Genomic DNA, 21,886 nt, shown 5'->3' on the forward strand with positions numbered 1-21,886 from the left:
CCACAGGGAGGATGGAGGCCCTGTTTCCTCCCAGGAGATTCCTAGAGAGGCCACATGGAGGCTTCTCCCTGCCTTTTCTGACCCTGTTTCCTCCTAGGGAATTCCTAGAGAGGCCCCACAGAGGCTTCTCCCTGGCTTTTCCGGCCCTGTTTCCTCCTAGGAGATTCCTAGAGAGGCCCCACGGAGACTTCTCCCTGCCTTTTCCGATTACAGTTTCGAAGGTTCGGGTTTGTAAGTGGAAATTGGTTCTTGAGAAGAGGCAAAAAATTTTGAACACCCATTTCTTATCTAGAAATGTTTATATAAGTAGAGGCGTTTGTAGGTAGAGGTACAGTACCACTGTATTTATTTTGTTGCATGCTAATTGCTACATGTTTTTTAAAATTATTATTATTACTGTTGATTTATAATTATATCCCTGCTTTCCTCTAGGTTCAATGTCTGGAGGTTTCAGTTTTCAAGTTACAGATGGTATAAATTTTGCACCTCGTCAGATATTTAGTATCACAGCTCGAAATTTGGTTATTCGCCTTGAAAATAATAATGGATTACAAATTTTTCCCGGTAAGGCTTTGTATGCTTAATTTATTTGGAATAAATTATGATAAATAATAAGATGATTGGTCACTATTTAACTTATTCTTTTTGAAAAATAAACAATACTGGGAATTCTAGAATGCAATTATTATGACCAACTTAATCCTAAATCAGGATTAGATTGTGTATATGTACTGCTTACTTTTAAAAATTACGTGAACCTATTTTATGTGGTTTCTGGATTAAAACTGTCAGGGAACTATACTATTTCAGCTACCAGTAGAGAAACATGTTTAGCGACTTCAGTGGCAAATTGCAATTTGTGACTCATATTTGACACATGGCTTAATGCTTTTGATCCTCATTTTGACATTTGGTCACAAAAATGCCTTGAGGAGGGTTCTTTTAAAAAGAATGTTCATAGGAAGTGAAACTAATTATAAGCAGGCTAGGCATGGTACATTTTTAAAGGCTGAGTCTTGTTCCTTTATGCCAGCATTTTCCCCAAAGTTGACATTCATTATCGAGAACTAAGAAAAAGTAGTATTTTTAAAGGGTGTTTTAAAACATGAAAACATTCCATCATACGTAATCTTCTGACCTCTACATAACAATTTGTTTATTATTAGCTGCTTATCTTATTCAAGCTGGCATATGTGATTTTCTTCCTTTTAGTCTCCTAACATATTTATGAGGTTAAATTAAGAGAAAGTGATTGGCCCAAATTACTGAATAAAAAATTATGATTTAGCTGTCTAAATGACCAGAACTCTTGAATATTGCTTAATGTCAGTAATGTGCTAGATGAGAGAATGAGCAAACTCAAATTAAATCCAGATGAGATGTTAGTAACAAAAACTGGGACTTTGCTGGCTTTATTTCTTGAGCAGTTGGTTCCAATCTAGAAAGAAAGGTAAAACTTTAGTATTGAATCCTGGGACTGAAGAGGCATGAGACAGGCTTAAGACACACTGATCTTTATTGTAACTATGTACAAGATTCAGCAAAGAGCCAGTCTGACAGCTAGCCCTTTTATAAGGAGCTGTCAGATGGCTCAACCCAGGGGTAGGCAAAGTTGGCTCTTCTATGGCTTGTGGACTTCAACTCCCAGAATTCCTGAGTCAATCATGCTAGCTCAAGAATACTGGGAGTTGAAGTCCGCATGTCATAGAAGAGCCAACTTTGCCTACCCCTGGCTCAACCAATCAGCAGCTTGCGCTCTCTCACTTAAATGGAGGACATGGTTGTTTATTTAATTAATTAAATCAATAAGTTTAATATTCAGGATACTATAATAAGAGCTACAACAAAGTTTGACTTTCATCTGTGTGAACCAGTGAAGGGCTCCCCGTCCCCGTCGCTCCCAGTATGGTCCTGGTGACAGGCACATGCACACATCTGGCATGCATGTCCAATCAGCAAAGCAGTGGAAGTGATGTGCTGGTGCCTGGAGGCTGTTGGGGTCTGGATGGGTGTCAACAGACTCAAACTCAACCCTGAAAAGATGGAGCGGCTGTGGGTTTTGTCTCCCAAGGACAATTCCATTTGTCCGTCCATCACCTGGGGGGGGAAATCACTGACCCCCTCAGAGAGGATCCGCAACTTGGGCGTCCTCCTCGATCCACAGCTCACATTAGAAAACCATCTTTCAGCTGTGGCAAGGGGGGCGTTTGCCCAGGTTCGCCTGGTGCACCAGTTGCGGCCCTATTTGGACCGGGAGTCACTGCTCACAGTCACTCATGCCCTCATCATCTCGAGGTTCAACTACTGTAATGCTGTCCACATGGAGCTACCATTGAAAAGTGTTCGGAAACTTCCGATCGTGCAGAATGCAGCTGCGAGAGCAATCAAGGGCTTCCCAAAGTGTTGCTCATGACCTATAAAGCCCTTCATGTTATCGGGCCAGAATATCTCCGAGACCGCCTTCTGCCGCACAAATCCCAGCAATCGTTTAGGTCCCACAGAGTTGGCCTTCTCCAGATCCCATCGACTAAACAATGTTGTCTGGCAGGACCCAGGGGAAGAGCCTTCTATACAGTTTATGCATGGCATGTTTGTGTGTATGTTTCTTTTTAAATAAGGGTTTTTTAAATGACTTTTAATTATTAGATTTGTTATATATTGTATTATTATTGTTGTGACCCGCCTCGAGTCTACGGAGAGGGGTGGCATACAAATCTAATTAATAATAATAATAATAATAATAATAATAATAATAATAATAATAATAATAATTCGGGCGCATGAGATTCGCCTTCAAGGATGCTCGCTCATGCAACATTTCACTGATTTTCGGTGGTTTCTTTGCTTCCGCGCATGCACCGGTCACACATTGGGGATGCGTTCCTACCAGGATGGCATACTGGATGGTCCATGCTGCAGTCCAATACTGGTGTGAACCTGCTGTAGGAGGTCATTCAGTGTGTTGAGATAGAGGATGATAGCCAGATACATACACCCAGTGGTGAAATCTACTTTCCTTCCCTACCGGTTCAGAAGGGCACGCTTTGCGTGCTCATGTGCACTATACTTTTGCACATGCATGCTTTTTCACTTTTTCACCCGTGCTTTGCTCTTGCACGTGTTTTTCACCCTATGTGGATGTGCAGAATGCTTTGTCCATGCACAAAGGGTTAAAAAAAGAAAATGGTCACGTCTGGGTGGTTGGGCGGAGCCTTATGCTGCCATAGCTATCATTCTCTGAACCATCAGCTGCCGTCACTACCAGTACACTCAGACCGGGACGAACTAGTAGCATTTTATCCCTGGTTATATCTCTACCTTACATCGATTGAGAGAAGTGGTAGAAGTCTTGGCCTGATGTCTGGAGGCTGAAATGATCTTTTTTTTTTTTTGCAATTTTGTTTTTTTCCCTCCACAATAACAAACATGCTTATAACATCATATATCTTCAATACAACAATAGACAATACATAGCAACATAGAAAACTGACGGCAGAAAAAGACCTCATGGTCCATCTAGTCTGCCCTTATACTATTTCCTGTATTTTATCTTGCAATGGATATATGTTTATCCCAGGTATGTTTAAATTCAGTTACTGTGGATTTACCAACCACGTCTGCTGGAAGTTTGTTCCAAGGATCTACTACTCTTTCAGTAAAATAATATTTTCTCATGTTGCTTTTGATCTTTCCCCCAACTAACTTCAGATTGTGTCCCCTTGTTCTTGTGTTCACTTTCCTATTAAAAACACTTCCCTCCTGAAACTTATTTAACCCTTTAACATATTTAAATGTTTCGATCATGTCCCCCCTTTTCCTTCTGTCCTCCAGACTATACAGATTGAGTTCATGAAGTCTTTCCTGATACGTTTTATGCTTAAGACCTTCCACCATTCTTGTAGCCCGTCTTTGGACCCGTTCAATTTTGTCAATACCTTTTTGTAGGTGAGGTCTCCAGAACTGAACACAGTCTCCCTCTTCCTGCTTGTTATACCTCTAGCTATGCAGCCAAGCATCCTACTTGCTTTTCCGACCACACTGCTCACCCATTTTGAGACTGTCAGAAATCACTACCCCTAAATCCTTCTCTTCTGAATACAACTATCTGTTCAAAGACATTTCATACAGAAACTCACAAATTTAGTCTAAATACTCATCTGTGCCGCCAGGCTTCGGGTCATTAGACTCTAGCCCCCTGGCCGACGAGTGTTGGTATATTTACTGCTATAATATAAACTTGTAATAGTTTTGAACAGCATTTGAGACAGAATGGATGTAATGTTATTTATAATATTCCTGTATTATATTTGAGTTATTACTATATGGTTATTATTACAGTATTTAATTGCTTTACTGTATGCCACTTAAGAGTCAAATTGATCCATGGGCCCTGAAAGTCTGTAAAGTAAAGGAATGCAATAATATGTAAATATAGATAGATATAAATATCATGAACCAGACAGCCAATACTATTGCTGGCATTGCAACAATTCCTAGCCAGAAACTCCAAAACTCTCTCTTTTTAGAAGTGTGCTATGCCTGTACCACCATATAAAAGCAAAATTAACTGACCAGAATTTATAGACAATGCAATAAATGTTGTTTTGTTTTGTTTTTAATTTTTTTTGGCTAAATGTCAAAAATTGGGATTAAAAAAAAACTTTCTTTGTTTTTACTATCTTTTCTCCAAGCTTGGGTGAGTTCCTTGTTAACATTTTGATCACACACACACCTATACACACATATTTATACTTTGTTTTATGTTTGGTATGAATGTGCTGTTTGGTTTTTAAAAAAATAATGATAGGGTTTATATGTTTTTTAATATTAGATTTGTTCCACTGCTAAATTGTTTTTATTACTGTTGTGAGCCGCCCCGAGTCTTCGGAGAGGGGTGGCATACAAATCAAATCAAATCAAATCAAATCAAATCAAATCAAATAAATAAATAAATAAATAAATAAATAAATAAATAAATAAACAAACAAACAAACAAACAAACAAACAAACAAACAAACATACATACATACATACATACATACATATACATACATACACGTGTTTATGTGTACTGTAATATATATACTGTATATACATACACACACACATACGCACATATATGTGTATATATATTTTCATTCTCATTCCCTCTGGCATAATAGATGTCCGGGTGCAAAGAGCTTCTGTACAGGATAATGTCTTGTTATGAGATCCCGCATTTGAAATTATACATTTGGTTGAAAATACCTCTTGATGAATGTTTAGAGAATTGCACCGCTTTTGAATGATTCAACTGCTCAAGGGAAGACAGTGTTTAAAATTAAAGAAGGTCATAAACTGTATTGACAATATTATTCCCCTTCTCCACTATTATTATAATTATTCAGGTTCCAGGAAACCAATTACATCCTACAATCTGAAAGCTGTCACCAATGATGCAGTTGAGGTAGAAAACAGAACAATTGTTTTTACAATTACAAATTCCCCCAAACTTGGAAGACTGATCCGTGTATTTTCCGAAAATAACATACAGGATATTTCAAGTTTTACACAATCTATGGTAAGTGTTCATCCACTTAAGAAACTGGAAGCATGCCTCATTTACAAATATTTCTTCATTGACTAAACTTTTTTAGAATGATATTTAGGTGGAATATGAAAATATTTGGAGATATTTCTTTTAATTTTCAAAATAGTCAGTAAATGAAGACAATACTATGGAGTGGGTTTGGTGCCTGTTGTCTATATTGATTAATGTTTAAAAAGCCAGCTGAGTCACCTTGAACCAGTCTCTCCCTCTCAGCCCAAAACACCTCCTAAGACTTAAGAGACTTTCCTAACTTTAAGTGGCATTTGTTTGTATCCCACCTTTATTATTATTGCAATTAACTTAAGGAGGCAAAAGTAATCAAAACATCTTCCTCCTATTTTGCCCACTACAACTTAGGACCTAAGTTGTAGTGGGGAAAATAGGAGGAAGGTGTTTTGATTACTTTTGCCTCCTTAAGTTAATTGCAATAATAATAAAGGTGGGATACAAACAAATGCCACTTAAAGTTAGGAAAGGAACTGAAAGATTTAAGAGACATAAGCCAACAATTTAGAAATAAAACTTGAATTAGTTGTGAGCCATATTTATACATAGGAAATGAAGTTTAATGTAATTATAAGACCCATATCTGTAAGTCTGTACATATTTGTTTCTACTAAATATTCAGCAGCAGGCCTGTCCCGGATTTATTTATTTTCTTTCTTTCTTTCTTTCTTTCTTTCTTTCTTTCCTTCCTTCCTTCCTTTCTTCTTCCTTCCTTCCTTCTCTCCCTCCCTTCCTACCTTTCTTTGTTGTCACAAAGAATTCTTGACCTGATTGTGCCGACATGAAGCTCCTAATAAATAACTGGATTTCTTTTGAAGCTTGGCTTGAGGCTCATGATTTAATTAGGGCGTTGGTCAGAACTCTAACAATGTCTGTCTATCTGTCTGTCTGTCTGTCTGTCTATCTATCTATCTATCTATCTATCTATCTATCTATCTATCTATCTATCTAATCTTGCTTTCAGAATTTTTTTTGGCAAAAATAACAATAACAACAACAATAATAATTCCCATCATCCCAATTATTCCCTGAAGATGCAGGGAAATAACTGCTTTCCACATCCAATTTTGCATTTTCCAAAATTCAAAAATATTCATTCTCGGATTTTTGCCCTGTTTAACCATGATCATAATTGGAAAATATGTTTTTATTATGATTATTTAAGAAAATTTTGAATTAATCTCTGAGCTCTGTAAGCAAACATCACTTAGATTAAATCTGTTTCAAGGTAATTGCCATTGCAATCTTAAAACTACCCACAAAATTAAGCAGTGCATAGTTCTAGAATACCTTCAACACTTGTACAGATTTTAACCCCAAGTTTTAGTTGGGGTTAAGATATGAAACATGTATTCTTACTAAACAAAAGCTTTAAATAAAAATGTTATTTGTGACTGTTTTCACTGCCAGCAAGTTTAGCATTTTTTCCTCTGTATAGGTGGATAAAGGATTGATCATCTACGAGCATTCAGACAAACAATCAGTTGATTGGAGCACACAAGATTATTTTACATTTACGATCTCTTCTCTACCAGCTGCTCTGGGACCGGAGGTGTTCCATATTAATATATCCTATGAAATTAGAGCACATAATCAGAGCAGCCAGCTACTTGCCAACACAGGTAAGTTATGTGGAATCATATATTGATTATCTGATCTTCTTTGCAGAAACTCACGGTAGGAGAGGTTGTCTTTGCACAAACTTCATGGAATTATCTCAAAATTGTACACTTTGGAAAAACCTAGTCAACATTATAGACAACTTCCATATTTTGGAAGATATGTAATTTGTACTTTCTGTGTTCTTTTTCCTGGATTTTATATAAAAATGAGCTATATAAATTGAATATGGTGCAGAATAAACATTTTATTTAATTTATTTAATTTATTTAATTGGATTTGTATGCCGCCCCTCTCCGAGGACTCGGGGTGGCTCACAGCATATATAAAAACAGAACAATAACGTAATCCAATTAATACTACAATTAAAAAACAAGTAAAAGAGAAGATTAACCAAAGAATTAACTTATTAACCAAACATTCAGCAGTCATACTAAGTCATTCAGTGGTCAGGAGAAGATCTAAAAGTGTCAAGCCTGGCGGCAAAGATGAGTTTTTAAGCTCTTTCGGAAGGCAAGGAGGGAGGAGGGAGTGCGAATCTCTGGGGGTAGTTGATTCCAGAGAGCTGGGGCTCCCACAGAGAAGGCTCTACCCCTAGGTCCCGCCAACCGACATTGTTTGGTCGATGGGACCCTTAGGAGGCCAACTCTGTGGGACCTCACCAGTCGCTGGGATTCGTGCGGCAGAAGGCGGTCTCGGAGATCATCTGGTCCTGTGCCATGTAGGGCTTTACATCAAAGTAATATATAGCCTACTGATTCAACTTCTAAAAAGAAAGACATGAATATTAATAATAAGGATACTGCTGCACGAATCCCAGCGACCGATTAGGTCCCACAGAGTGGGCCTTCTCCGGGTCCCGTCAACTAAACAATGTCGGTTGGCGGGCCCCAGGGGAAGAGCCTTCTCTGTGGCGGCCCCCGACTCTCTGGAACCAGCTCCCCCCAGAGATTAGAACTGCCCCTACCCTCCTTGCCTTTCGTAAACTCCTTAAAACCCACCTTTGTCGTCAGGCATGGGGGAACTGAGATACCTCCCCCGGGCCTATATAATTTATGTATGGTATGCTTGTAGGTATGTCTGCTTAAAAATGGGTTTTTAAAACTATTTTAAATTTTAAATTGTAAATTATTAGATTTGTCAGGAACTGTTTTTATTGTGTTGTGAGCCGCCCCGAGTCTACGGAGAGGGGCGGCATACAAATCTAATAAAATAAATAAATAAATAAATCTCTCTAACAGGCCGAATAGGATAAAACATTGAATTGTGCTAAACAGCACACTCAGACTGTACATAGGAGGCTAGGAGGATAATAAACCTAGCTTATCTACCCATCTTCTAAAATGATAAGGAGTTATTATCTTATATCTCTAAAGTGTTTGTCCTTAACTGCAGCTTTAATTCTATCTCAAAATCTCAAAGGCTAAGAAGTGGGCTCACATTTTTATGCATACCCTCTTCAACTGCTTTTTCTCCCCAGCGTGAGTTAAACCACCTGGAAGAGTTAGAAACAATAATCTGGAAAATATTAGTTTAGGCAAGTATAGTAAATCTGTAACTGAAATCTGGCCTTAATGGATGACATCCTTGTTTCATTATGCATGGCAGAGTTTGAAACAAAACACGTACATTTTACAGTGATCTATAATCCTTGCAATAACATTGATGGACAGGTCAAAAAGGTTAATAGTGTTTTCTTGGAAGACTTATGGATTATCATTGGAGACAGATTGAGAAAGTGACTCTACCCATACAGTCACTAGCATGGTACTTAAATATTGCTAGACGTTATAATTGTACATAAGGGAACTATAGAAAATTTGCTGAGTTATGTTTTCAATGTTTTTTACCCTCTAGTAGATCTAAAAGAAAAGAAAGAATAAAATGTAATTTCCCAAAGATATAAACGATATGAACTTTTTTCACTTGAATTCCATTTATATACCACATCTGTTTCTGATTTTTTTTAAAAACAATATTGCTAGGCTTCCCTATCATTCAGACTCTGGGCAGGATACATTAAATGCAAATGGAATTTACTGGTATTTTATAAAAGCAAAATAATAATATACTCAAGTGATGGTCACCTAAATGAAGCTTTGGGGCAGAAGCTTGCTGGAACTTGCATCCTTGAGATCTCTCAAATCTCTGGGATTAATGTCTCCTGAACTATTTTGGTAAATAGCATTCTCTTGTGTTTTCTCCTTTGGCTTCCCTCGCTGTAAAAGTTTTATTACCAGGTTGGAGAACATGTACTGTCTTCAATATATTTTTTCCTATCATAAAATGAAATGGTCCGCACTCTGCAGCTTATAAGGTAACTTAAAGGCATGACATTCTAATTAGAAAGCTACTATGCCATTTATTTTAAAAAAATAGAGTGAGAGGCAATACTGTATATCATTCATCTCATTTCCTTTGGAGATTGAGATCTGTTTGAATAGTATGCATAGATGCTCCAACCAAATTGGCTTGAGGTACTTTCATGCAATATACTAATTAATTAATAATAACAACCCATTGAGGACTACCTGATTTTCTTTTCATAGCTGTTTTAATAGACAGAATTCAAACTGATTTTAATTCCAGCAATAAGTATGCAAATTGCCTTTTGCAGGCTACTTAATCAGAAAAGGTTTGATATATACTTGAGCTCTGACATTCCACTGCCAAAACACTTATTCCCCTAATCCTGTTTTTCTTTCTTAAAAGGTTCCTTAGATAGTTTAATTTGCAGTATTTTGCAACTTTTTGACACTGTGGAGTCCAGTTTTCTCATCTTTCAGTTCTTTCCAATCTAATGGGATGCAGTCCTGAAAATAAATTTATGTTAAAAGAATCCAGAATGCTGTCCATCTATGATGAGGAGAACTCTCTCAAAAATGAATGAAATTTGGTACAAGGCAAAAAGCTTGAAAAGAAAGATTGAGACTGAAAATGGGCTGGACCCTGCAAGGGAATTTGTAGAAAACAAACAAACAAACCTTAGGACAAAATTCCCAAGGCATTTTATGGGAAGGGTTGGAGAGCTACAGCTCAGTAGGATGGTGACTCTTCTATTCTAAGTGAGCCTCTTCCTCTTCTCCTTCTCATTTACTTAACTCTATTAAGAATTCCTGAAGCCATGTTCTGCATGCATTTCCTACCTTGTTTGTAGAATGGAACTATGATAGCTTATTCCTGTCTTCTGGAATGTTCATTACCTGGTCTGCATGTGTGAAAACGTTTGCCACTTTCTGAGCCAACCCAGCTTTGTATACTTTAAATAGTCCAGCTGGCACTGAAATGGCACCATTTGCATTCCCATTTTCATTTACCTAATTTACTTTTCTACTGCAACGGGAATGAAAAGGGCGGCTTTAATTGTAAGATCTGTCTACCTATCAGAAGGCTGTCTTTCTATGTGTTCCTTTTGCATTTGATTCCTCTGTGCCAAAACATAGCAACTTTTTTCTTCTTCTATCCAAATGGTAATTTCCTTACATTTGTCAGAACTAATTCTGTTCTTACTCAGAAAAAAAAATTGCATTACAGTGTTCCCTCAATTTTCGCGGGGGATGCGTTCCAAGACCGCCCGCGAAAGTCGAATTTCCGCGAAGTAGAGATGCGGAAGTAAATACACTATTTTTGGCTATGAATAGTATCACAAGCCTTCCCTTAACACTTTAAACCCATAAATTACAATTTCCCATTCCCTTAGCAACCATTTACATTATTACTCACCATGCTTATTTATTAAAGTTTATTTTAAAAAATATTTATTAAAGGCGGATGAAAGTTTGGCAATGACATATGACGTCATCGAGTGGGAAAAACCGTGGTATAGGGGAAAAAACATGAAGTATGTTTTAATTAATATTTTTGAAAAACCGTGGTATAGACTTTTCGCGAAGTTCGAACCCGCGAAAATCGAGGGAACACTGTATAATATTTTCTGTCCACTAGAATTACTCACAAGTAACCAGTGGATGGCCTTGCCCTTAGAATTCCAGTGGGATTGCTTGATGTCACAACACAATATTATGCTTAAGATTCACTCTCCAAATTTTCTATTGAAAAAGATTTTTTTTTATTTTGCAGGTGCCATTGTTCAAGAAGGTGGCAAGGTTTTAATTGACAAAACTAAGTTGGATGGCTCAAACCTTCTCTCTAAATTATCCCAGACACATCGTCCTTCATTTGAAGTGTGGTATGAAGTCATAGCATTGCCTCAACATGGCAGAATTGTTGTGGGAGAACGAAATATTACTAGAGACAAGCCCCATTTCTCCCAGTATATCATTAACAAGTTTGGAATTACCTATGTTCACGATGACTCCGAATCGCTCACCGATCACTTCATCTTTGCTGTGTGGCTAAATGAGAAAAGCAAGTCTACCGTGAAACCCAATATTGATGTTTTAGAAGAGGCATTTAATATTACTGTTGCACCGGTGAATGACCAGGTTCCAAAACTAAAGTCAAAACTGCTATGTTTGAATGTTTTGCAAGGAGATCAGACCGTTTTAGGACAAGAGAACCTAAATGTTGAAGATTTGGATAACTCACCAGAAGAGATTAAATATACCATTATAACTGATCCCCAAAATGGACATTTAGCGCTGTGGACTCATTTGAATGAGTCTATCAAAAATTTCACACAAGCTGATATTAATGATGGTAGTGTTTGGTTTGTACAAGATGGGAGCTCTTTCTCAGGGGTTTTCTATTTTAGTGTGACTGATGGGCATCACCGCCCACAGTATAAACTCTTTCAGCTTCATGTGATACCGGTGTCCATCACATTGATTAACTTAACAGAAGTGGTTCTTCTCCAGGGACAGGACAGAGTTGCTATTACAAATGTCCACCTTTTGGCCACAACAAATGGGAAGAACCCTGAAATCAGGTTTGAAGTCACAATGCCTTTTAGATATGGGAATCTTCTGATTGAGAATGAACAGGTGACTACATTTCACCAAAGAGATTTAAATGCAGCAAGATTGTTGTACTGTATGGAAGACTTCAATGCTTTTGGCGATACGTTAGAATTTGCAATATTCACATCAGACAGTAATCTAACAGGACAAGTTTTGAAGATCTTAGTACAGCCTCTTTTGCAAATGGCCTTTAATGTGACCATTCCCAACAGGATGTCATACCAGCTGAATGCAAGTTATTTGGATGCTACACAATTAGCCAACTGGACAAAAAGCAACCCCCAGTTTGAAGTGATAATGTCACCAGTTTATGGAAGTCTTTCAAGGAAGTCGCTGAGTAACACTGAAAGCAAGAACCTGGTTTTCTTCACGAAAAGGGACATTGACCTGGGTGTCATTTTCCTTGAAACCAATGCGAATATGACAAATACTGATGTATTAAATGATTCATTTTCCTTTATACTTAGAGCAGACAATGTTCAACCTGCTGTTGGTGAGTTCCACTTTGTCATAGTGCGACAGAATCCTTCACTGGTTCAGGTGTCTACTCCAGAAGTGCCCCTTTTAACTACTCCTGACATTTTAGAAACTTACATTACAGAAAATGAAACTCTGTTTATTCCAACGCATGGTACACACACAGATGTACCAGCACAGACTTTCAGCCCTGACCAAAACCATTGGGAGCATCAGAAAGATAGACAATATGATGAAGATAACACTGTTTGGGCTGTGACCACAATAAAAACACAATCTGAAAGCACCTGGCTTCAGACATTGAGCAGCAGGAACTGGTTGATCATTATCGTACCCCTTTCTTCTGTGACTGCTTTATGCATTATAATTGCCATTGTTCTTTGCATCTTCCTAATGTGCCATAGATCAAAGAAGGCAAAACCTCTTATTTTAGAACAGCCACCAGTAATGCTCAACAGTTCAAGCTTTTCTGCAGAGAGGAGCTTAACCATACCTACTGTCACAGTGACACCTCTCTTAAAAAGCACGGACAAAACATCTGTTTTACCATTCATGTCCTTGCAATGGGAACAGTCTCATCCAATGCCAGCTACTCCAGATCCAGCTGTAAGTCTTTTGCAAAGCACCTGGTCCAACCTTGACCCAGAAATTATTCAGCACTGTCGAAAAACCCACCCGACATTGAAATGCAATCAATATTGGGTGTAATATACCACTGACATCTGTAAAGAATATTCAACCTTATATTACACCTATTTAATTCTTTATTTGTTGTATAACTAATTAATTATCCATAGATCAATCTGCGTTTGAAATCTTGCCAAGAAAACTTCAGGGGCTTGTACAGGCAATTGCCAGGAATCGGCTTCTGGTTTGGAGACAGACAAGAAGGAGAGGGGAGGAGAGGAGAAGGAAAGGACAATAATAAGCTTCATAGGGTCACAATCAAATAATCTGGGTCCAATTATGTTTGTCACAGTGGAAGTAAGAGAAACGAATGAAATGTACAGTAGGTGCCCCATTAAGTGGACTTCTGTAAAGTTGTTGGCAAATTGAAAATTTTAATGTGATCGAATGTTAAAATTAATGGTAAATTTGAGCCATGGTGGTGCAGTGATTAGAATGCAGTATTACAGGCCAACTGCCCACCGTCACAGTTCAATCCTGATCAGCTCAGTGTTCCCTCCTTCCAAGGTCGGTAAACCGCTTAGAGAATGTTGTAAAGCACTGTGAAGCAATATATAAGTCTTAGTACTATTGCTATTGATGTCGATCATTATGCAACTGGAGATTAATACTAAAAGGTAGTTGTAAAGAGAAAGAAAGTTGTAGAGAGAAGAGTTTAGTTCCATATGGGACTAGGGGAACTGTTGTGGTCTGCTTGCGTCCTGCACAATTATTCATGGACTCAAAGGACGCATGGACTCAAAGGCATCCTGTGTTCCTGGCACCTGAGACTGACAGCGAAGAGGACATGGTGTCAGAGACTGAAGAACGACCAGGACGTTCTGCACCTCTTGAGATGAATGACTCAGGAGAAGAGGGGGAGCCACTTATTGATGCTAGGATTTGCAGGGCCTCTAGGAGGTACAAATGGGTTACTCAGAAGGAAGTTTACTCGTGAGTAGCACTGCTGACTAATGGGCCATGCCCTCAGGATACTTAAGATGACGTAACGTGCTGCTTCTGCGCAGAGAACAATGTGGTTCATTCTAGAATCTACTTTCCAGTCCTTGTTTTTTCGACATGTGATTTAAAGAGACACATTCTTGGCTTTTTGAGGCTTCCAGATAACTTCTGAACTTCTCCGCTTCTGAATATTATTCCAGCTGGGTAATTATTGTCATGCTGTTCTCTTTCTGGGATTCTAGCCAGCTGTTAAAGCTTTATAAGCAATACAGCGAAACTGTTAAAAGACTTTAGTTTCATTTTGGAAAAATTTTAACTGCAAATACTTCTTCTACATAGTAAATCCTTTATTATTTTAAACCAGTGGTGTGCATCTGATTTCTGGGGGGCTTGGTGCTGGAACAGAACAGGAACTTGTTTTATTTATTTTGTTTTTGCAACCAGCATGCTCTTGACCAAATTTTATTTATATAATAAATAAAAGGTAGCAAACAACACTAGCATCATACATACACAAATGTATATTTTCATTATTCTATATGGTTGGAAATCAGTAAACATAAAACATGAGGTATTTTGATTCTGTTGGTTCAAAACATCACACATTTCTATTTTGTTCAGAATTTCTATATGGAAATGCCATTATGTATGTAGGAATTTAAATTTAATAAGGATTTCCCATAAAGCAGAAAGTCCATTAAACTTATAGTCTGTGGTATAACATAGGGACAGAAGAACAGAAGCAGTTCCCTGCTGGGTCAGACCTCTTGTCCATTTAGTCCAGCAGACTATTCTTATAGTGGCCAACCAATTGCATGTCACTTGTCTTCCAATATATGACCTTCAGAAGCAGTCCCAGTCCCTCAAAGCCAATAGCCATTGTTCTCCATAATTTCATAAATTGGCTCAATCTTTTTTTTAAAGCTGACCAAACTGGTAGCCAGGACAACCTCTCATGGTTTGTGTGTTTTAAACCTCAGCTTTTATTCGGTGATTAATAGCTCAAAACTCTATTTTTACAGTTTTTATTAGTATCCTTTAAAAAGTAAAATTTAATACCAGTGATGTATGTCCTCTCACATTCTGAGTCTACTGGCTTTTTTTTAAAAAAAATGTTCTTTTTCTTAGGCAAATGGCAAGCTGCTAATTTTACCAGGTCCTTTGGACTCTTCTATAATTTGAAGGTAAATGTTAAGGCAAGCTTCTGCTACTTTGACTTATATTTAACTGTGAGCTAAAAAAACACACCTCTGTAGTCTATTGAGTAATTGATATTGATTGCAAAGCTCTTGATAATATGAACATTAATGCTGTGTTTGCTAAAAATTAATGCTAATGTGAATATTAATTTATTTTCATATTTATACTTCTTAACCATAAAAATTGATTGTATATTTTTTTTATGTTGTTTTTAAAATGTGTTCATCTCATCCTCATGGCAAATATGTGTGGCTGCCAGCCAGTCTTCCAAATTATCTTATGGTTTTGTGTAGGAAATCATATTTTCATGTATATTACAATGCCAGTGCCAGAAATTCTTACTGAGTTGCATAAATAGTTGCTAGGAAATTAGCAGATTGTTTAGTAGAGCCTCAGAGGAAATTCTGTCTTTTTACTTTATCACTGTTTTTCATGAAAAAAATGTTAAGAAAAGTGCTGTTGTATACAGAAGTATCTCATCCAAGGCAGTTAATTTATTCATAGCCAACAAACTATATTCTGTATGTGTCACACGTTTTTGATGAATTTGAAAATTAAGGAGACTAGGATAGATCGATTTCGGCCTTATTCTGGCCTCATCAGCTAGCCATACCCTCACTGTGACTTGAGCTTGCAGCCCTTGTAAGGCAGAGAATTAACTTCTAGGCCAGTGATGGGCAACCTTTTGAGCTTGGTGTGTCAAAATTCACCCAAAAACCGAGCATAACTCGGGTGGTGTGTCACCTCCAAGTGCGGGGCCTGGGCGGGCAAGTATTGGGAGGGCCTCGCCGTCGCTTGGCGGGAGAAGAGCTCCCCTCCCCGCGATCCGGGACGGCATGGCCATCAACAAGTTAGTGCGCGGGGGTCCTGATGGCTTGCTTACGGCCCCCTCCAGCCGCTCTTGCAGGACTTCCAGGCTTCCCGCGGGGCGGCAAAGAAGCAAAAAAGCGGCACTGGAGGGACCAAGACGGTCTGCAGCTGAGCGTCTGAAGGAGGAGGAGGAGGAAAGCCAGGGAGGAAAGCAGTCTTTCTCGCCTTCAGGGAGAGGAACTGCTGCTGCTCTGCCATAGGGTGCTTTCCTCCCCGCCCCCTGGCTTTCTTCCTTGCCGCCGCCAGACGCCCAGCAGCAGAGTGGAGGGGAGATTCGGGAGCTTATGGTAAAATCTCGTACGTTGCCGGGGGCCAGGTAAATGGCCTCAGCGGGCCGTAGTTTGGGGACCGCTGCCCTAAAGCTCCCCGCGTGTCACCGAAAATGGCTACGAGTGTCAGTGCTGACACGCGTGTCATAGGTTCGCCATCATTGCTCTAGGCTATAGTATCCAATCCCTTCAGCTTTGTACCAGGGAAGGGTTACATGTTTTTTGTGTCGAATTACCCTGGTATATTGAAGGAACATCATACATTCAACACAAAAAACATGCAACCCTAATCTGGAATGGAAAATGGCTGATAACATTTAAAAGCAAATTATATAACTGAAAAAATTGCTAATTTTCTGTAGTGAAGAACTTTCTGTGATGAACAACTTGAATTTGATTCTGTCATAAATAAAATCTAATTCCAAGTTTTATATTTTTAAGATTGCATATTCTGAATTCAGATTGTTTACTCATATGTACATGTAGTTAATTACCTTTTGTACAAAGAGAGAAACATTTGTATTATTGGGCCAATAAATGCCGTCAACCAATTATGGTTATTCATTGCCAGGTATCCATAGCTCATAAATATCATTTTTCATGTTTGTGAAGACTGTTAATTCATCTTTGCATTTTATTCCTGAATTAGTGAAGAATAATGATACGTTAGATTGTCCTCTTAGGTACTGGCAAATTCTAAAATACAATTAAAACACACCTGGCCAATAAAATACTATTCTATTCTATATTCACTATATGCACTAGTGAATTCAAAATGTTAAGATTCCTTTGAGAAATATACCTTATGCCATCAGAGTCTAAATTTTGGGGCTAGAAAATTTAGAATTACTAGCCTCCAATCTGACCTAAATGTAGCACACAAAATTATATGCTACAATGTCCTATCTGTCAGTTTAAACTGCAACAATACAGGATCTCACAATAGACACAAACTTAATGTAAACCCCTCCAGACTTGATTGTAAAAAAATTGATTTCAGCAACAGTCAATGCCTGGAATTCATTACCTGACTCTGTGGTTTCTTTCCCCAACCTCCGAAACTTTAATCTTAAACTGTCTACCCTTGACCTTACCCCATTCCTAAGAGGTCTGTAAGTGGCATGCATAAGCACACTACGTGCCTATCGTCCCTGTCCTGAAGTCCCCATGTATTTTGTAAAATATCATGTACTCAAAACAATGCTTGTATTTTTATATATGGCTATCAATGTTTACACTTTGTACAGTGATATCTCTACTTATGAACTTAATTTGTTCCGTGACCAGGTTCTTAAGAAGAAAAGTTTGTAAGAAGAAGCAATTTTTCGCTGATAAAGTCGCTCAGATCCGTGCTGATCTCGACTCCAATTGTAAAACAGAGTCGACTGACAACAAGTCAGTCGAGGTGACTGGGGCACGTACTTGTCCACCTGTCTGGGAAGAGTTTGATCTGGTGACACCTGATGAAGTGGACAAGGCCATTGGAGCTGTGAGTTCCGCCACCTGTTTACTGGATCCGTGTCCCTCCTGGTTGGTCTCGGCCAGCAGGGAGGTGACACGGAGCTGGGCCCAGGAGATTACCAATGCTTCCTTGGGGAGGGGAGTCTTTCCAACACTCTATAAAGAAGCGCTTGTGCGCCCCCTCCTCAAGAAGCCTTCCCTGGACCCAGCCGTACTTAATAACTATCGTCCAGTCTCCAAACTTCCCTTTATGGGGAAGGTTGTTGAAAAGGTGGTGGCACTCCAGCTCCAACGATCCTTGGAAGAAGCCGATTATCTAGGTCCCCAGCAGTCGGGTTTCAGGCCCAGTTACAGCACGGAAACTGCTTTGGTCGCGTTGATGGATGATCTCTGGCGGGCCCGGGACAGGGGTTTATCCTCTGTCCTGGTGCTCCTTGACCTCTCAGCAGCTTTCGATACCATCGACCATGGTATCCTTCTGCACCGGCTGGAGGGGCTGGGGGTGGGAGGCACTGTTCTCCAGTGGTTCTCCTCCTACCTCTCTGGCCGGTCGCAGTCGGTGTTAGTGGGGGGTCAGAGGTCGGCTCCTAGGTTTCTCCCTTGTGGGGTGCCTCAGGGGTCGGTCCTCTCCCTCCTTCTATTTAATATCTACATGAAACTGCTGGGTGAGATCATCCAAGGACATGGGGTGAGGTATCATCAGTATGCTGATGATACCCAGCTTTACATCTCCACCCCATGTCCAGTCAACAAAGCGGTGGAAATGATGTGCCGGTGCCTGGAGGCTGTTGGGGCCTGGATGGGTGTCAACAGACTCAAACTCAACCCGGATAAGACGGAGTGGCTGTGGGTTTGCCTCCCAAGGACAATCCCATCTGTCCATCCATTACCCTGGGGGGGGGAATTATTTACCACCTCAGAGAGGGTCCACAACTTGGGCGTCCTCCTCAATCCACAGCTCACATTAGAGAACCATCTTTCAGCTGTTGCGAGGGGGGCGTTTGGCCAGGTTTGCCTGGTGCATCAGTTGCGGCCCTATCTGGACCGGGACTCATTGCTCACAGTCACTCATGCCCTCATCACCTCGAGGTTCAACTACTGTAATGCTCTCTACATGGGGCTACCTTTGAAAAGTGTTCGGAAACTTCAGATCGTGCAGAATGCAGCTGCGAGAGCAGTCATGGGCTTACCTAGGTATGCCCATGTTTCACCATCACTCTGCAGTCTGCATTGGCTGCCGATCAATTTCCGGTCACAATTCAAAGTGTTGGTTATGACCTTTAAAGCCCTTCATGGCACTGGACCAGAATATCTCCGAGACCGCCTCCTGCCGCACGAATCCCAGTGACTGATTAGGTCCCACAGAGTGGGCCTTCTCCGGGTCCCGTCAACTAAACAATGTCGGTTGGCAGGCCCCAGGGGAAGAGCCTTCTCTGTGGCGGCACAGGCTCTCTGGAACCAACTCCCCCCAGAGATTAGAACTGCCCCTATTCTTCCTGCTTTCTGTAAACTCCTTAAAACCCACCTTTGCCGTCAGGCATGGGGGAATTGAAACACCCCCCCCGGCATGTTCAATTTATACATGGTATGCTTGTGTGTGTGTCTGTTAGTTTATGGGGTTCTTTTAAATCTTTAAATATTTTAAAGTTATTTGGATTATTTATGATTTGTTCTATCTTGTTGTGAGCCGCCCCGAGTCTTCGGAGAGGGGCGGCATACAAATCTAAATAATAAATAAATAAATAAAAATAATTTTTCCCCATAGGAATCAATGTAAAAGCAAAGAATGCATGCGATTGGGGAAATCACAGGGAGGGTGGAGGCCCTGTTTCCTCCCAGGAGTTTCCTAGAGAGGCCCCACGGAGGCTTCTCCTTGCCTTTTCCGGGCCTGTTTCCTCCCAGGAGATTCCTAGAAAGGCCCCATGAAGACTTCTCCCTGCCTTTTCTGATTAGAAGTTTCGGAGGCTCGGGTTTGTAAGTGGAAAATGGTTCTTGAGAATCTTGAACAGCCGGTTCTTACCTAGAAAAGTTCGTTAAGTAAAGGTGTTTGTAGGTGTATTCATATACACACTTGAATGAATGAATGAATGAATGAATAAATAAAATTGAATTCAGTGGCTTGTATGTATAAATAAATTTGCATTGGATTGGAGTGCAAATCAAAGTTTGGATTTATAGTGGTCAAGGTGTTGGTCTAGAAACCAGGACATTTCTAGACTTGCCTTAGGTAGGGAAACGTCGGCCAGTCACTCTTTCTTATCTCAACCTATCACAGGGTTATTATTGTGGAGAAATAGTAGGAGGAAGGAGTATTAGCTATGTTTGCCAGCTTGAATTACTTGTAAAATAATAAAGGAAATATTTTATTTGTTTATTTATTTTATTTTATTTGACTTCTATGCCGCCCAATCCCAAAGGACTCAGGGAGGTATATTTTAAAGGGCACACCTTTTGAAGATATTTTAAAGTATCTTTAAAAGGTGTGGCATAGCTTTGCATCTGAACATGCATAATTTTTCCTTGAAATTTTTCCAGCATTTCTAATTTTTCTTAAGTGAAATCTAGTCAATGCATATTAAAAACATACTAGAACTAGTCCATACCCCCCCAAAAAAAAAGATTCATAAAAATGCATTTCAGGATGAAAATGAAACGTACAGTTCTTGCACAACTACTATGATATTTCAGTGACATCACCAAGCTTATTTCATTGTTCTCTGTGGAAACCTTGGCTTTAAATTGATTTCTGAGGAATGTTTGGTGGTGAAAGCTTTTTTCCCTTTTGTATTATTCATTTCCCCATTTCATGAACTTCTTCCCTGTTCTTTCACTGTAGCTACTTGCGGGGAAAAATAGTAACTGCTTATTAAGCTGTTTGCTTGTAAGTTGAAAGGTTTAAACTGAGTTTTATTTCCTTGACTTCACACTGTCTGAGAGATTTAAGTCTCATGCAAATCAGGAAAAAAGAAGATGTGAATGTTTTTAATATTAGAATAGAGCTTAATGAATGTTTGCGAGAGATTTATAAAAGAATCACAGTATTAAAATAAATGCGCAGAATTATGTACTGAAATATTCATCATTTAAAGCACACCCCAGGTAGTCTTCAACGTATAACCACAGTTGGGACCAGAATTTTCATCCCAAGTTATCGTTGTCGTAAGTCAAATCAGAATCCATTTTATAATAATTTTTATGGTGGTCATTAAATTAATGACACAGTCAATAAATAAATCCAGCTTCCCCAATGGACGTTTTTTGTTGGAAATGACAAAAGAATGATTGCAAATCATGGTCACGTGAATACAGGAGGCTACAACAAGACATAAATGTGAAACAATTATCAAGAGCCTGAATTGCAATCATGTGACCACAAGGTGGTGTGAATGGTTGTTTCATATATCTGAAACAGTGGTGCAACTGTTAAGGAATCATGTGTCATTTTTTCTGACGCCATTGTAACCATGAGTGGATTCCACTTACCTTTGCCACTGGTTCGCTTGCTCAGCTCGCGAGGAGCTGCTCAGCTGTTCTTTGGGCAAAGAAATAAAGGTCAGTATTAACTCGGGATGGACAGGAGGGCTTTTTTCAAAGCAGAGGACTAGGAGAGGCCATCCAAACACACATACACACACACACACACACAAACCGCAGAAAATTCCAAAAGAAGACAGCGTTTTGCAAGGACTGGCACAGACAGAACCGGATCTGTGATATACATCACTATTTCCCAACCTTGGCAACTTGAAGATATTTGGACTTCAACTCCCAGAATTCCCCAGCCAGCGAATGCTGGTGGGGGAATTCTGGGAGTTGAAGTCCAGATATCTTCAAGTTGCCAAGGT

At 39.4% G+C, this 21,886-nt stretch overlaps 1 protein-coding gene across 1 annotated transcript in view; it reads left to right on the forward strand.

Moving 5' to 3' along the window:
* Positions 1-14,628, forward strand: part of LOC139159031 (chondroitin sulfate proteoglycan 4-like) — a 50,184-nt gene extending 35,556 nt beyond the window's left edge. The window contains exons 7-10 of the mRNA XM_070736380.1: positions 433-564; positions 5,388-5,560; positions 7,035-7,218; positions 11,297-14,628. Of these exons, the coding sequence (XP_070592481.1) occupies positions 433-564; positions 5,388-5,560; positions 7,035-7,218; positions 11,297-13,320 (2,513 nt within the window). The 3' untranslated portion in view covers positions 13,321-14,628. The remainder of the gene's footprint in view (positions 1-432; positions 565-5,387; positions 5,561-7,034; positions 7,219-11,296) is intronic.
* Positions 14,629-21,886: the final 7,258 nt, after the last annotated feature.

This window comes from Erythrolamprus reginae, chromosome 2, assembly GCF_031021105.1.
Source record: "Erythrolamprus reginae isolate rEryReg1 chromosome 2, rEryReg1.hap1, whole genome shotgun sequence".
NCBI classification, from domain to species: domain Eukaryota; kingdom Metazoa; phylum Chordata; class Lepidosauria; order Squamata; family Dipsadidae; genus Erythrolamprus; species Erythrolamprus reginae.